The sequence below is a fragment of the Propithecus coquereli genome, unplaced genomic scaffold (assembly GCF_000956105.1).
Source record: "Propithecus coquereli isolate 6110/MARCELLA unplaced genomic scaffold, Pcoq_1.0 Scaffold310, whole genome shotgun sequence".
NCBI lineage: Eukaryota > Metazoa > Chordata > Mammalia > Primates > Indriidae > Propithecus > Propithecus coquereli.
Window position 1 is genome coordinate 1,089,410 of NW_012148731.1, and position 2,330 is coordinate 1,091,739.

At 31.8% G+C, this 2,330-nt stretch overlaps 1 protein-coding gene across 1 annotated transcript in view; it reads left to right on the top strand.

Moving 5' to 3' along the window:
* Window positions 1-2,330, top strand: part of PAPOLA (poly(A) polymerase alpha) — a 66,327-nt gene that overhangs the window by 53,721 nt on the left and 10,276 nt on the right. The window contains exon 19 of the mRNA XM_012650078.1: window positions 1,288-1,350. Coding sequence (XP_012505532.1) covers window positions 1,288-1,350 — 63 coding nt within the window. The remainder of the gene's footprint in view (window positions 1-1,287; window positions 1,351-2,330) is intronic.

Here is a 2,330-nt window from a genome sequence, read left to right on the forward strand (position 1 = left end):
ATGCTGATTTTGAAGCCCTTCTAAACTGGGTCTTTTATTCTCCGCTAACAAATACTTGATATTAGAAATTTTAGCAAACTAGAAAGAAGTACTTGTCCCACTCAGTAATCCACTAACATGTATATAGATAGAAGAGTTTTAGATAATGTGAAGTAGTTTAATTCTGCTTAATGATCATCATATCCTAAAGCTTTTCAAATATAATGGTAATGTAAAAGAGAAATAGAAAAAAAGCTTGCTTTATTTCCTAGATTATATAGCTAAAGTAAGCTGTATACATTTTAAAAATTTTTGTATGGAAAATTTCAAACATGTACAAAAGTACAATCAACTGTCATGTTCGCATCTCCGAGCTTCAACGTTTAACAGCTGATGACCAGCCTTGTTTTATCTGCCTGCCCCCTGGCTCCCCCATTGTTTTGAAGCACATCCCAGGCATATCATTTCAACTATAAATATTTCACTGTGTATCTAAAAATAAGGACTTCTAAAAACATAACCACAGTGTATTTATCACACAAACATTAGCAATAATTCCATAGTGTTACATATCTAGTCAGTATTCAGATTTGCCCAGTTGTGACTTATATTACTGTTATTTTAAGTTTGTTTGCAGGACATAAATTTCTTATTGTAATTGGATGGTATTGTATTAACTCTCTCTAATCTATAAGTTAGTCTGCAGTTTCTATTTTTTTTTTTTTTTTTTGAAAACCACATTCAAAATTAAATTTTAGTTCTGCTGAAAAAATAGTGTCAAAATGATTTTTGAGACCCAAGGCAGGCATTTCTCAAATCTTGTATTCTTCAGGGTGGCAATAGGTCTTACCAAGAAGGGAGATTCTGTGGTTAATTACATTCGGGAAAGTTCAAGTGGTATTCTTTATAGAATTTCTCAGAACTTTTTATGTGCTGATATGTGTATGGAGTCTCCCGGAACAGGAGGGTGATAGTATGCCAAGTTCCTATACATGCTTGATAAGGGAATTCTTTTTTTTTTTTCCCCCTTACAAAAAATATTTTATAAACTTAGTGGTTTGGGGAATGGTGATGATCTATAGGAACAATTTTCCTAATGTTCTTTTTAATTTTAGTAGCTACTGTGAAGGCATATTAAATTTATAAATCTGAAAAAACATTTTTGAAAAGGAACCAGTAATTTTAAGACTGTACTTGATCTTATAGGTTTAATCATTTTATAGTTAAAAATATATAAATTAAAGCATTGATTGGCAAATAATCTAAATTTTTCATTTTAGAGAATAAAGCTTTTTTTTTTAAAAACAGGATGAAACAAGTGAAGATGGTAACTGTCTTGCTTTGAGTGGACATGATAAAACAGAAACAAAGGTATACTAATTTAGCCTTTAGAATACATACACAATTAAGAGTACAGAGGAGATGTTGTAGAAATGTCTCTAGAAGATTGTATTTTGTGCTATAGCTTGTAGATATTTTTCAGTATTGCTTTTTAGGGAAGTGTTTGTTCCTTTTTAATGCCAATTTATGATGCTGAAATCTGAAGGGAATATAGTGGTGAGTGAGACATGTTCGATGCCTTTAAAGAAGCTTATGATTAATTTGAGAAGATAAGATGCAGATGTAATTAATTGCATTATCAAAGAAAATCAAAGCAATTGAGGGTTGGGGGGCTGAGGAGCAAGAGAGGAAAGATGTTATTTCTGACTGCAGAAACTATACAAGTCTTTATGGAAGAAAGAAGTAGTATTTGAAGTGGTCCTTGAAGGATATATAGGATTTTTGGCAGTCCAAGATGAGGCCATCTCCCTATTGGGTTAAGAGTATAGTATGATTAGTTAGAGAAGCAGAGTTTGGCAGAAGGGTTTGGCTGGGATGCATGGGGCTTGAATGAGGTAGATTGGTTTTTGTCCAAAATGTAAAAGACTCATTTTTTCGGAAATTGAAAGATACTGAAGGCTTTTAACTTTATTCTCCTTTGTTTTAGAAAAATTGCATATCCTCTCCCTTCTCCCTCATTATCCATATTCCCATGATGGATATTTTAACAAATATTCTCTTTGTGTCTTTCTAGATTTTGTGTGTGCCCTCATATGTGCATACATACCAATGCCTTTTGCTTTTAATTTTGCTTCACTTTGTAAACAAAGAAAAAAAATGTCATCATGTAATCTACAAAATTATTATTAATGGCTTCATAGAATGGTATCTTAAGGCTATTATCATATTTTATTCAACCAATTCCCTATGGTTAGCAATTGTTTCCATTTAAAAAAGAAAGTTGCACTTTCTTACTGTAATAATATTAACTGCAGCTAAATACCTGCCATCCTTTCATGTTTGTTTATTCA